Source organism: Phaethon lepturus, unplaced genomic scaffold (assembly GCF_000687285.1).
Source record: "Phaethon lepturus isolate BGI_N335 unplaced genomic scaffold, ASM68728v1 scaffold4873, whole genome shotgun sequence".
NCBI lineage: Eukaryota > Metazoa > Chordata > Aves > Phaethontiformes > Phaethontidae > Phaethon > Phaethon lepturus.
This window is the reverse complement of record NW_010529623.1, coordinates 38,417-51,730: the sequence shown is the minus strand read 5'-3', so window position 1 is coordinate 51,730 and position 13,314 is coordinate 38,417. Positions and strand designations below refer to the sequence as shown.

Below are 13,314 nucleotides of genomic sequence, written 5' to 3'. Positions count from 1 at the left end.
ACCCTTTACCATATCTGCAAGATATGCCTTCCAGATGGAAAGTGATATAAGTGTTATGGATATAAGAAATAGGGACTTGGAAAGTAGTAGGGTCAAAAAAACCTGATACAGAGTCCAATAAAATAGCAAAGACTAGAAGCACATATTATTAGGACTCTATAAAACTAAAACATTTCTTAAAACATTCATCATCCTTCATAAATTTAAATATTATGCGCAATCATTTAAGATCACAGATTACATCCTTTGATTTGTTGTCAATCTTGATTCACACACAAAGGACATAGAGATAAAAATTATTTAAGAAGGAGAAGATGGTGATTTATAAAATAAATGAGGGGGAATGGAACTGTCTCTAGGGAGACACGACACTGTGCAGAAAGAATAACTACAGGGCTGAAGTAGGTTATCAATGGCAATAAATTTGAAATGAAACATATACAAAGAACTCCTAACAGAATAAAAAGTGGATGGAGGTAATTTTTCCCGTCAAGTGATTAATTGTTTTTCATTAAGCAATCTGTTGCACATAAATGAAATGTCTGCTAATGATTTTTTTTTTAATGACACTATGTTTAGAGGCTTTGTCAGTGCTGAGGTAGACTGGAATGTTGGGAATATACAAATGACTTCAAGGCAACTTACAAAGAAAAAGATTAACAGTGTGAAGCCCAAGGTCTTGCATTTAGAAAAATTAACAAGAGGAAAGAAACAGTTTGTTGGCTTGTTTCACGTAGCAAAATGAACACTGAGAGGGGCCCAATTGCTTTTGAGAAATATATCAGTCAAGGAGGGGAAACTATGTGAAAGAATAGTGTTGGCACAAAACCAAATTAATTTAAATATGCTACCAATTTATATTCTATAAATACACTGTAGATTTATGTTGGAAATTAGGAGGTTTATAACCATTACAGAATAAAGATCTGGAACAGCATCAGTATTTTAAGTAAGGTGGTTTATTTCTGGGCAGGAACCACAATTTATAACTGACTTTCAGGAGTTTTAAAAAATTAAAACTACTTCAGTATCACTCAATTTCAAGCCAAAACCAGCAAGCTTATTCCAGACTCATCCTCCCCTTCCACCCTGGTTCAGGAGTTCACTTTGGTAACAGTACAAAACCCTGCGCTGCACAAACATTTTGAAGGCAGAAAAAATAAAAAAGTTTCAGAAAAAGCAGCACTGGCATTCTTTCAGATCCCCGCACACCTTTCTTCTCACGTTCCTTTCGGTCAACTCACTTATTCTCTGAAAGACCTAGTGGCTACCTTTTAAAACCAGAGGCCAAAAAAAATTTCCTGACTTCCATGTTGCAAGTTGCAGAGTTGACTGTTCACACAACAGTTAGGTTCCTCAGACTATTTAATCCAAACTCCATCATATTTAGCTCTTAAGAGTCTGATTTAGAAAGGGAGTAAGGCTGGCTAGTATCTGTGATACTATTCATGTCAGTTTGTGCTTCATGAATTGGAAATCTCTCTCCTTCTTTATGGAGCAAGCCTTAGAAGATACCTTACTGTATACAACCATGTATGTATTCATATACAAATGCAATTTTATTCATGAATTCTTCTATGCTTGAAATACAGTTTTAAAGTATTACAATATTCTAAAGGAAGGGAAAGAAATTAAACATGCTATCACAGTCAAACTTTTTAGCAACATCTAAGACAAATCTGTTATTTCCATTATCATTTATTACCATTCAAATATATAGATTTTAGACATTTTTTTCTTTCATCACATCACTGCTTACCTCATGCTTTAAATCTATTGTAAAGTCTGACTTGAGTGGTTCACTTTTCAATTTCTTTGCAAGCCTATACAATTGAAGATGAAGACATTTACTCAAAAAAACATTTAAAAAAAAAAATCAATCACTAATGTATGCAGCAAAGTGTGGCTGGTATTACTGACCATCTTGTAAGAGGGGGAAAAAAAAAAATCACAATTCTGTACTTATTGCCCCAAGAAACAATTTGTATTTCTTTTTCACATATTTCTTTTTTTCATCTGAGCACAGTGTGATGATGTTAATATTAGTTTTCAGCACACGCACTTTTATGCATTCTTCCTGCCCAAGAAGAAAGTTCTAATCTGGAGTAGATGGAGAGTCTGGTATAACATTTTCAACAGATTAAAAGCAGCGATGCATTTGAAGTTCAATATTTATCAGCATCTCAGACTTCAGACAATATTCTCTATTTGTGTATTCCAAAGCACAGTATTTAGGCACCTTCAATTTATGAAAACATCAATTCTTACTAGAGCAAGATGCATTCAACTTCTGAAATCTATAAACTTTTCAAACCTCCTTTAAAAGCTAAGCATCTAATCTGAAATAAACATCTAGGTTGTCTCTACAGCATGAGAAAAACTTCCAGAGGTCAATGCAGTCACTCTAGCATCCAGGAATAAAACTGCTGCCTGGGTGAGAATAGATTTTTAAAATGACAGGAGATGGTATTGAACTAGTTGAACAACTATACTGGACAACTATTAACCAGCCGACATAAAGTTTTAGACAGGCAGAGCGAAGCAAAATAAAACATATGCACAGCAATAATACAGGAATCTATTTCTGTACCCTCGCCTACTAATGAATTCCCAAGTATTCATTTATAATAACTATGCTTGGAATGTGTAGAATAAGGAAGAAATGGAATTTTATCAAAGGAGTATTTTCTGGGTAAGCTTACAGTGGGAGCACAAGTCTCTGTAGCCATACCCAGAGCTAGCTGTACATTACCATGCCGGGTTGAATATCTTGCTACACACCTTAGATCCTCAAACTGAAGTAGACTTATGTGTATAGGCATGGATGCTGATAATACAGGTGGCAGCAGCAAAAGCTCAGTGTAGGCGTGAAAGTCAAACCCACGAGAGACCAGCCTGCACTGGTTGAGTACATCCCGAGCTGTCTGCCACAGCCAAGCTGCAATCAGCAGCTTCAATTCCAAGACAACTCAATATTAAGATTTGGCTTTGCCTGTCTACATGATCTGCAGTAAGACCATCAATTGTACTGCAGGAACATCTTCATCTTTTATAGAAAACATTAATCCATACGAAATCATAACTCATTAAAATAATATTGATTAGCATCTAGAAAAATTGTATAAATGAAACATTCTTAACTACTATCAATAAACAAGAAATGATTAAAAATTAAATTCTTACTTGTTAACAAGTGGAATGCTAAGCGCCCAACCAGCAGAAAAATCTGGGAATTTAAAGACTGTAGGATTTTCAGCAAAGGCATAATGGTGAATTATTGTAGATTCTTCATCATATAATGCTTTACCTAAAAACCACTCCTGCAAAGGAATATAGGAAACAATTTTTGTTCATCTACAGCATCCTTTTAGGGAAGATGATGATTGCATTCATGTTGAATAAAGCAAACCTGAAAACAAAAACAAGGGAAGAGTATTGTTCACAACAATCCAGACAAAAATTGCACTTGGTAAGAAATTAAACTAAAGGCAGTTCTCTGAATTCAAATACACACTGTATTTTCAAACTCCAGCATGTGCCCTGGATTCCACCTTTTCAAAGAACACTGAATCCCAGAATCACAGAAGGGGTGAGGTTGGAAGGGGCCTCTTGAGATCATCTAGTCCAACCCCCCTGCTCAAGCAGGGTCAGCCAGAGCAGGTTGCCCAGGACTTTGTCCAGCCATGCCTTGAATACAGACCACAACCTCTCTGGGCAACCTGTTTCAGTGTTTGACTACCCAAACTGACTACTGACTAGACAAGACACTCAAAAGCATTGCATTCAGGAACCTTATATATATCCATTTTGAATTTGCATCTGTCTAGCCTCTTTTATACTAGGGAACTTAAAAAGCAAATACATTTTGAATACCTTAATCTTCAAAACAGTTAAATGAACAAGGTCCCAAGTGTGCATTTGTGAAGTAAAAAATTTAGTAGTCTTACTATTGGAGTTTTTAACAGTAGTGTTTAAGAATTCACTACAGACTCTGCTGCATCTGAAAATAATTTACTTAAGTACCACTTCTTTAACATTATTGCCAGGTGTCTTAATCTTTCTGTTTAGAATGGATATATAACAAGTATACCCCCAAATTTTTGCAAAATAAGGACTGTAATGAAGGGAAACAATAATATATTTGTATATACAAAAAAAAATAGAAATGACTTTTCAGGTCTACAAGTACAAACGATGAATCAGAATTCTAAATCACCTTAAAGGTTATATTAAATCTTTCAAGTGTGAAGTTCTTTGCATTACGACAGTAACTCAGGCTTTTCTTTCTCCTGATAATTTACAAGTTGACCACTTAAATAGATTCAAAGTCAGGGCAACTGATTTTTCACAAAAGGCTCTCTTTCTCCATATTCCCTGCTATACTGGATTTTTCCCCTCCTTTAAAGGGCCAGCTACCAGAAAGAACAAAAAATTCCTTCAAGGCATAAGCACAGTTCACAAACTTCACACAAGATAAATAATTTACACAAAATTCAAGACAAAAGGTAAAATATTCAAGCAAAAGTGCTATAGAAACATCCAGCCAAAAAAACCCAACAGTCTAACCCCAAGAGGATTTCGCTTTGCAGTAGCCACCTTTCTAACTCCAAGTAAAAGTTGCTATATAGACTGAGCTAAATTTTTTAGCTCCGCAGAGCCGATGAGGAGGAATGAGTGAGATTTGGACAGGGCGTGGCTGCCTGCAAACAGCAGAAGAGAAGTCTGCATGCACCAGGAGACACCTCCAGCCAAAACCAACGGGCTGAGCCTGGCAGGAGTAAGCAAGCATGGCTGGCCCAGAGGACATTCAGCCTGGCAACCCCCCGGCTTCCAGCCAGGACCCAACCGGGCTGCCCAGAAGGCAACGAAAGTGCAACCCCCTGGGGCTACCAGGGACGCTTGTCTTGCCGCACACCCGGAGTCGAAGCTATGGGGTGGTGCCTGCTTCAAGAACCTCTGCAAGGATGGCCAGGACCCATATAAGCAACCTGGAATCAAAAATATAGGATGCCACCCCCGCCAGGAACCCTGACTGTCCGAGGGACTGATGGAAGTGTAATAATGTTGGATACATGTTCACGTACGCGTGTGTGAGGCATCAAGTGCATTTCCCATGAATTCTGCACATTTCTCCCCTCTATTTAGATTCAGTTTAGTCTTATTGAGAGCAGCTGATCAATCTTGCACTTGACTACAGCCTTCTTCATGTAACAAAAATGTTGAAAACTTGTTTGGTCCCACAATCCCCATGTACCTCCTGAGGCTGAGAGGTAGGTGTTCAGGAAGCTGTTGATGAAACAGCCAAAATTAAACAGATGCTACCCAATAGATGGAAAAGGTAAGGGTGGAGATTTTTTTTCCACCATTTTTTAACCACCTTCATAGGAGTTGCTACTTGGTACCTACTTACTCAGCCATTGATTTATACCTTCAATCACAACAGACCCTGTTTTGTCCTTCCTTTATTGGAAGGATTCAATCGTGTTCACTGGAAGGACTAAAAATCAAAAAAAATATTGGGAGGTAAAAGAAAATGGGCAAACATAGTAATTTTTATGCACAAAGATGACTACCTTGACAGAAAAAAATAATTCTTTAGAAGCATTTGTACACACCATTTTTTAAACTTTTTTAGGGCCTCCAAGGCTTAAAAATGTTCATAATACAAGCACACTATTCTGTTTCAGAAACAGTTAATATATAGTAACATTTTAATATGACAGTACCATCTGCAGACAATTTTTTTCTGTACCTCCACTTAGTTATGCTACAGAGTGAAAAAAAAATCTGTACTTATCCTAATTTTGCATGCTAATTTTTACACCAAAACAATCTATGGTTTAAAAAAACCCAACCTTACTTTCCTTTCTCTATAAAACATAGAAAATTAAACCCATACATATACCCTCCTCAGGCTTTCACACATTATTGTTTCTGGCAATATTAAGCCACAAATCACAGTGAAGGCATTCCAGGTTACAGCCAATACTCTCCAAGCTTATTTGGTCATAACGTTGTTTATTTACTACACTGATATGTAGGACAAGTCAATCTGTACAGGCTGGCTTTCAAGGATAAATTAGTTATATGTGACAGAACTTATAAAGTAACTTAAGGAATGATGGTAATCAAACTGCAGAGGCAAAAATGTGGATGTAAAAAATAATGTGATTTATTGCATTATGGATAACTACCATCCACAGGATCAGTTAATACATTGTGCTTCAAAAATAGCAAAAATCACCTACCTTTAGTTAGAGCACTCCAAAGTCTTTAGAACACTTCAGTAGTTGAAGGAATGTGATGCAACAAAACTCAATACCAGACCGCAGGGAGGGCAGAGGTGCCTTCACCTAACTTGCTTATTAAGTTGATTCTACACATTCACTCTTGTATCCACTTACTCACAAATACCAAGACAAGTGCCCTGAATTCATCTCTTCAAGACTTGCGTCTGACACAGAGGACAGGAGATTTCAGCTGTAACACCCTCACTGTATCTTACAATGTCTTATGAGTTCTTATGATTCACAAAGACAAACTATTCCTAAGACAGATCTTTTATACCCTTTAGGCATCAACAGCTACTAAGCCACTCTCCATAATATTTGAAAAGTACGGGCAGTCAGGTGAAGCCCTGGAGACTGGAAAAAGGGAAACACTGCACCCATTTTTAAAAAAGGTAGCAAGGAGGACTCTTGGAACTACCAACCTGTCAGCCTCACCCCTGTGCCTGGGAAGATCATGGACCAGATCCTCCTGGAAGCTACGCTAAGGCACATAGAGGACAGGGAGATGATTCAAGACAGCCAGCATGGCTTCACCAAGGGTACGTCCTGCCTGACCAACCTTGTGGCTTTTCTATGATGAAGTAACCACATCAGCGGACAAGGGAAAAGCTATGTTTGTCTATCTGGACTTCTGTAAGGCCTTTGACATGGTTCCCCACAACATCCTTGTAAATTTGAAAGATACAGATTTGATGGGTGGACTGTCAGGTGGATGAGGAATTGGCTAGATGGTTGCATGCAGAGAGTAGCGGTCAACAGTTCAATGTCTAGATGGAGATCGATGATGAGTGGTGTCCCTCAGGGGTCCGTATTGAGACCAGTACCCGTTAACATCTTCATCAGTGACACAGACAGTGAGACTGAGTGCACCCTCAGCAAGTTTGCAGATGACTCCAAGCTGAGTGGTACACTTGACACGCCTGAGGGATGGGATGCCATCTAGAGGCACCTGGAAAAGCTCCAGGAATGGTCAGGGCAACCTCCAATATCCATACAGGCTGGGGGATGAAGGGATTGAGAGCAGCCCTGCTGAGAAGGACTTGGGGGTACTGGTGGATGAAAAGCTGGACAGGAGCCGGCAATATGCGCTCACAGCCCAGGCGTGGTACACTTGACACGCCTGAGGGATGGGATGCCATCTAGAGGCACCTGGAAAAGCTCCAGGAATGGTCAGGGCAACCTCCAATATCCATACAGGCTGGGGGATGAAGGGATTGAGAGCAGCCCTGCTGAGAAGGACTTGGGGGTACTGGTGGATGAAAAGCTGGACAGGAGCCGGCAATATGCGCTCACAGCCCAGGCGGCCAACCGTATCCTGGGTTGCATCCAAAGCAGCGTGGCCAGTACGTCGAGGGAGGTGATTCTGCCCCTCTCCTCCGCCCTGGTGAGACCCCACCTGGAGTCCTGCATCCAGCTCTGGAGCCCTCAGCACAGGAAAGACATGGATCTGTTGGAGTGGGTCCAGAGGAGGCCACAAAAATGATCAGAGGGATGGAACACCTCTCCTGTGAGGACAGGCTGAGAGAGTTGGGGTTGTTCAGCCTGGAGACGAGAAGGCTCTGGGCAGACCTTATTGCAGCCTGCCAGTACTTAAAGGGGGCTTAGAAGAAAGATGGAAACAGACATTTTAGCAGGGCCTGTTACGATAGGACAAGGGGTAAAGGCTTTAAACTAAAGAGGGTAGATTAGGAGAAGATGTAAGAAAGACATTTTTGACAATGAGGGTCGTGAACCACTGGCACAGGTTGGCCAGAGAGGTGGTAGATGTCCCATCCCTGGCACCATTCCAGGTCAGGTTGGACAGGGCTCTGAGCAACCTGATCTAGTTGGGGATGTTCCTGCTCATTGCAGGGGGGTTGGACTAGATGACCTTTAAAGGTCCCTTCCAACCCAAACTATTCTATGATTCTAAGTCATTGCTGCCTATCAGCTTGGTTTACATTCTGGATATCTTTGTGACTGTAGTCTATCATCCTGTTAGGATGACAGGAAGAGGAGTGGCACATATAATTTGGTTTAGCCTTGCTGCGGTCTTCCATTAAGGATGTACAGGTTGAATCAATCTGCTGTTGAAACATAGAATCACAGAGGGGCTGAGGATGGAAGGGACCTCTGGAGATCACCTGGTCTAACTTCCCCTGCTCAAGCAGGGCCTCCTAAAGAGGTTGCCCAGGACCATGAACAGACAGTTTGAGAGTTATCTCCAAGGATGGAGACTCCACAACCTCTTTGGGCAACCTGTTCCAGTGCTTGGTCACACTCACAGTTAAAAAGTGTTTCCTGATGTTCAGACATAATTCACCATCTGAGTGCTTGCCTTGAGGTCTTTATGTAAATCAGATATTCCTCACTGGTTTTTTTTTTTTTTTGCAGTTTTACTGCACTCAATAATGTTCTTGGTTATCAATGCAGGTCATTCTCTTTACATTTCTCCACAGGCTCTTATAATACTTTCACACATCTGTTTTCACTCAATATTACATTCATAACAGCCTCAATAGTTCTATTAGTAATCTCTACATATCCAGATTGAAAAGCTGCAGATTCATCAACTATTCACATGCCCCTTGTAGACTTTTTATTGTGATTAATGTATACCAGCTTTTTATTATGCAGACTGCTGACACTGTAAAATGAATAATGAATGAGCTCATTCTAGTCTAACTCATCTTAAATTTTGTGATTGATGGACTACTACTATATACAAGGAATCAGTTATAGACTGTTGCACTAAGATGACAATTAACAGGTACAAAAGCAAACCATTTTATTTTCCTTCTAACACAGGTTGGAACATAATTTTTTATTGTAAGAGAATTAACATGTAATGCAAAGGGGAGATTAAAACCGGCATAAGGGCAGTATCTAGAACAAAAAATTTTATGTTTCTATTCCGAGAACATCAATTAGGAGTAGGTGTTTCTGAAACAGAAATAAATGGATATTCCGAAGGCCTGGATATATTTAGTCAGCCATTTTGAAGACAGAGTGTTTAAAAATGTAAGGTCTCTGAATTATTATTTTAGAAAAGAATTGTGTGAAAACACGACAAGGCCATGTGCCTGCAAAAGAAGTAAATATGCTAAGTGAGACCTGAAGCAGAGTTCAATACTCAGTCAAAGTAACAATAAAGAGGCAAAAAATATTTTGCACAGGAGATTTTGGCTTCTTTTATTCCAGCAAAAGGACGGACATCAAGCTGAATTCTGTCTGATGATAATCAGAACCGGTGACAAGAAAACGGGGAAAGGGGGCCACACAGCAGACTATATTAATCTTTTTACTGATGCTACATCGTTTCCAGTCTATCCAGAGAAGGAATCTTTTCTCCACTCAATTTTAACAGTTCCTCAACAGCTAGACAGGCACTCATACTGCTTCATGTTAAATACCTTGCTCACTCTCAGCCGGAGCAACAGAAATTTATCCCCCTATTTTAAGCTGTTTGGACACATCTTTTCCAATGTCTGGAGCTATAAGCCATCCAGGCAGTGTTATAAAATTAAATTCTGGCCCACAGAAACTGCTCTGTAACTAGGAGTTCTAAAATTCTGTAGTTATAATTTTGTACTTAAAATTGTATTAAAATTTGTACTAAAAACCCATTCAAGCACATTCAAAAGAAAGTTAAATATCTAAATTTTTATTTCACCTTAGACCCGTCAAATCTTCCAAGTGTTTCTAGCAGCTTTACAACTTGTATTCTTGTATCTTCTTCACAGAAGAAAATCCATGAGGAGTTCCTACCATAGGTAACAGAGAAGCTAACAAAAGAAATTAACGTTTTACTAATAAACTGGCTTATGAACAGAATGATAGATTCAACCCACGTTCCCCAAATATAAGTACTCTGCAATCAATTACGCATTTACACAGAAACAGAAACCTTTACTACTAACTTAGAATTACATATCAAAGGACTACAGTGAATGGATAAAGATATTACTTCTGCTGCTATCTATTTATATAGCACCCATTATTCCAGAAAGAAGGGAACAGAGATACATAAAGAACGTCCACTCAGAAACGTATACGTACTACAGCTGTAACCACCTATGAATTCAGAAGTTTACAGATAGCAGTTTAAGTTACCTTCCCCTCTGTACCTTAACTTTCTTCCAAGGAGCCTCACTGTTGGAATCTAACACCATTGCAACAATCATGAAAATGCCTAATGACAGGTTTTCTCACAGCTGTTAGACACTGATCATAATCATCACCCACAACTTAAAAACTTCATTAGCTTTTTCAGTACAGTGAAACTACACAGATTGAAGGGGCTCCCCTACCTTCCTCAACACGAACACTAATCTCAATGCAGGATTCCTGACTCCTTCAGAAAATTCTCATTCCGTATTTCTCTACCCCTCCCAGCTTAATTTTTCCACTACTTAACAAATCAAAGCCTTATTAATTCATGATGTTGCCTAATGGAAAAAAACCCAACCTTTACTTGCCGGTTTTCCTTGCATAGCTTTTATGTTGATTTAATTAAAGAAATCATCTGAGGGATAAGAAAATTGGCACCTATAAACATCACAGACTTCTTCCTCTACAGCATTGTCTACTGACAAAATCAGCAATGAAAATAAACAGCAGAAATTTAAGTCATCAAAAATAAGTAAAAAAGAGTGACAGGATCATTTATATTTTAGGGAATGGTATTTGCATTAAAAAAAACCCAAACCCAAAAAACTAAGCCCACTATCTGAGAAATACTTATGCTAGAACACGTGATACCTGCATCTGCAGGTCTTTAAATTACATGCTAGAAGCACCAGACGGTTGCCAGGTGCTAAACTAGTTCAGTCTTCTTGCATCTGGGACACGCTATTTTCCTATAAACCTACCTTGCCTCTTTGTCTTGCAATGGTATTTGGTTATTTGCTGCTTTCCGCTTGTGATACTTAACGTGGTAAACTGTAATTTCATTCATCTTTTTAGTTCATAAAGCATATACTTGTTGCTGACACAAAACTGAAATCTGGGCTGCATTCAGGCAAGCAAACAGGATACAATCACCTGGGAAAGACACTTCCTAGTTGTTCCTTCTAAAGTTTGCCAAACACGTACAGAAAGAATATCAGATACCCTCATGTTTTTAAAAATGGACACTATTCAATGCCCTGGAAAGGCTGAAGGCTTTTCTCTCACACTTTAGTGCTCAGCTAGAACTTTAGGAGAGCAATACCTGGATTTACACAAAAGCAGGTGGGTGAGGGGCAAGGAGAAAAACACTAGAATGATCCCCACAAAAAGAATTATCTGTTCATCTAGCTATTGCTGGACAAACAGAATGATTTTGAAGACTAAGTATTTCAAGGCTTGCAGAGAATCTTATGTAGACCTCATTGCACAGAAATTTGGAGTTCAGACTGCAAGGAGCCATTGGAGATACTCAGGTAAGATCCAGTTTCAGGGTAATAATTTAAAAAAGGGATTTCTTGTCTGTTTAATAAATGTGGTTACTGAGAAGAAATGCAGTGGGCATTCTGGAGACAGTGAGGGTACTGTGTCATAATACATCCATTGATGTCTTGTGATTACATATTCTGAAATTAAGTATTTTATCCAAGTTAACCTGTGCCCAAGAACTAAAAATTAAGAATTATCATAACTGTTTAGAGGCCTACTTAAAAATGCTGACAACCACAGAGCTGAGGGAACCCATTCATCTGAAAGCAGTTTTCAGATAAGAATGCATCTTGTATCACAATTCCTAGCATCATCAGCTGCTGTAGAATGGGCTGATCCCTTAACCTCTCTTCATGGTAAGTGGTAAGTGAAATGGTAGACACAAGGAACTTCATATTCCAGAATTCTCTTCAAGATGGAAACCCTTTGCTTAAGACTCCTCTTCTGGTTTCTGAGGAATTTTCTTCTGCTTTATCACCCAAACTAGCACTTGTATTTTTGCTTCTAAGTTTTGCTATCTTGTAAGAGCTGTATTCGTAAACCCTGTCACCAAGAAACAAATAATTCAGAAGAGGAATGACTAGGTCATTAAAAAAGGAGCTAAGAAGGCAAAAAAAGATGACTGATAGTTGGAACATCATCTTCCAGTTTTTCAATTTACTTCAATTCTCCTTTTGCTTCTTTTCATAGTTTACATATACCTCGAAAATAGCTGCTATACAAGCACTCTTTTCATGTTTCTACACACACAGAAAGCAATGGAAAGCAGAAGAGAGAAAAGTAACCTGTCCTGTAACCAGTCTGATGCAAAAACCTCAAACCAAAACAAAAACATCCTTTTGAGTAACTCTAATAAACTATACGAACTAAATTAAAGCTCAAGAGGCTGCAGAGCCTCTGGAATCAATTTCAAATGAAAGTTTTGGGCAAAAGGACAGCCTTCAGTACTATGGAGCTTTAGGACTTTCTGAAACAGGAACCATTGCTTCCTAACAGTTTGCAACATACTACTGTGAAAATGCAGCAGTCTTCCTTGGAGCCATCTGCATAAGGTAAGAAGAAAAGATATTTGAGATTACCTGTCTTCTCTGACCATACTAAGATGAAAACTAGCCATACAAACTCCTAAAAAAATGTCAAAACATACATTTTTTCACTAGAGAGGCACACCACCTCTTAAAAACACTGTCAGCAATAGAAGGTAGAAACTCCAATACCAAACAGGTGTTACTACCTATTTTTAAAAAATTATTTATCCATTTCATTTCTATCATATTTTTATCATTGGATCATATTTATCCACTTCAGACAAATAATATGAACAGTCAAAAGTTCTGAAATACGTCACATCTTACACTGTGAGAAGTGGGGACCAAATAGGAAAATACACATTTAAAATGTATTTCTTTTGACTAGTTCACTTCCTTAATAATTTTAAAACAATGATTTGAAGAAGGTAATTGCTCAGTTACATTATATTATCATTCTTTTATTTAAAATAGCTTTCTCTGATTCAATGAAATTTAATAGAAAATTGCTTCGGAAAACTGAAAAACAAGAGAAAGAAAGTGAAAAGATAAGGTTGTAACTCTCATTCAAAAACTTCTGC

The 13,314-nt window shown here is 38.6% G+C and overlaps 1 protein-coding gene across 1 annotated transcript in view; it reads right to left on the bottom strand.

Moving 5' to 3' along the window:
- Window positions 1-13,314, bottom strand: part of B3GALTL (beta 1,3-galactosyltransferase-like) — a 65,389-nt gene that overhangs the window by 18,531 nt on the left and 33,544 nt on the right. The window contains exons 6-8 of the mRNA XM_010283990.1: window positions 9,943-10,054; window positions 3,184-3,320; window positions 1,760-1,823 (exon numbers count right to left, since the gene is read on the bottom strand). Coding sequence (XP_010282292.1) covers window positions 1,760-1,823; window positions 3,184-3,320; window positions 9,943-10,054 — 313 coding nt within the window. The remainder of the gene's footprint in view (window positions 1-1,759; window positions 1,824-3,183; window positions 3,321-9,942; window positions 10,055-13,314) is intronic.